Genomic DNA, 1,366 nt, shown 5'->3' with positions numbered 1-1,366 from the left:
TCCTCGTCGTTGCGGACAGCCAGCTGCAGGTGACGGGGGATGATCCTAGTCTTCTTGTTGTCGCGGGCTGCGTTTCCAGCCAGCTCCAGGATCTCAGCGGTCAAATACTCAAGCACGGCCGCCAGGTACACCGGAGCTCCGGCACCGACACGCTGAGCATAGTTGCCTTTACGGAGAATCCTGTGAACACGGCCGACCGGGAACTGCAGACCGGCACGAGATGAGCGGGTCTTTGCCTTTGCTCTAGCTTTGCCTCCGGTTTTTCCGCGTCCAGACATGATAAGTATTTTCGAGAGTTGAGACTCAGAGAAAATGTGGCTGCTGCCGCCGAGACCTCCTATTTATGTCCAAGGAGCGCGCGGGAGGCTCGAGCCGGACCAACCAGAAAAGAGGTTTCAGGCAGAGCAGCAGAGCGCGGGTCTCCATTGTTCTCGTTCATTAGATTAAGTGATGATTATGTTGTAAATCTATATAATCTTGATGTAAATATTTTCATTTTCTTCTTCTTTTACCACTCTTAAATGCACGCGATTGTATATGTAGCCTCGATATTTTCCTCCTTTTTTCTTCTGCTTTACTTAAAGTATCACTAGTGACAGGAGTTGGAAACTATCTATAATTATAATCTATATGTGAAACATCAGTTACTACAGTTTGCTTGTAACAGGCTGAACGTGTACTGTTAATTCGCATTGTCCCTATTCAATAACAAAACAAAAAACTATAAATAAATCACTAAATATTAAAGACATGTATGGTTACTAATATATAAGTCCTGAAAACTCGGTATTGAGACGATGGTTTCTAGTAGGAATGAGGGTTGATAAAGAGGTTTATGCTTTAATTTTTCAATTATGCATATAAAATACAGAACATATTAAACGTTTCAAGAGGCATTTCGGGTATATCATTATACGACATTTTTAAGTGATATACATTTAAATGTATACTATATGTTTCCTGATGAGAAAAAAATATCGGTATGTAAGGAGTTTAATAAACTCCTGACAGTGATTTTTTCCCCCCAGTTTTAAGCGGTAATGTCACGTGCTAACGCTGGACCAATCAGCGTTGCCAGCGCGCCGGCTCTGGCTTTATAAAGCAGACACAGCTACCAAAGCAACACCTACTTTTGTAGAGACGTTAACGGACACTCACAAAAAATGGCAAGAACCAAGCAGACCGCCCGTAAATCCACTGGAGGCAAAGCCCCCAGAAAGCAGCTGGCTACTAAGGCTGCCCGTAAAAGCGCCCCGGCTACCGGCGGAGTGAAGAAGCCTCACCGTTATAGGCCCGGTACCGTGGCTCTGAGAGAGATCCGCCGTTACCAAAAGTCCACCGAGCTGTTGATCCGCAAACTGCCCTT

The 1,366-nt window shown here is 44.8% G+C and overlaps 1 protein-coding gene across 1 annotated transcript; it reads right to left on the bottom strand.

Annotated features, from left to right (window-relative positions):
- Positions 1–4: 4 nt before the first annotated feature.
- On the bottom strand, positions 5–283 carry LOC121964811 (histone H2A-like; the record flags this gene model as incomplete). The annotated part of the gene is made up of 1 exon (XM_042514998.1): positions 5–283. A coding segment is annotated over exon 1 (274 nt), but the record flags the coding sequence as incomplete, so codon positions are not given.
- Positions 284–1,366: the final 1,083 nt, after the last annotated feature.

The sequence above is a fragment of the Plectropomus leopardus genome, unplaced genomic scaffold (assembly GCF_008729295.1).
Source record: "Plectropomus leopardus isolate mb unplaced genomic scaffold, YSFRI_Pleo_2.0 unplaced_scaffold17262, whole genome shotgun sequence".
Classification (NCBI taxonomy): domain Eukaryota; kingdom Metazoa; phylum Chordata; class Actinopteri; order Perciformes; family Serranidae; genus Plectropomus; species Plectropomus leopardus.
Note: the sequence above shows the minus strand (reverse complement) of the source record. Positions and strands in the feature narration are given on the sequence as shown.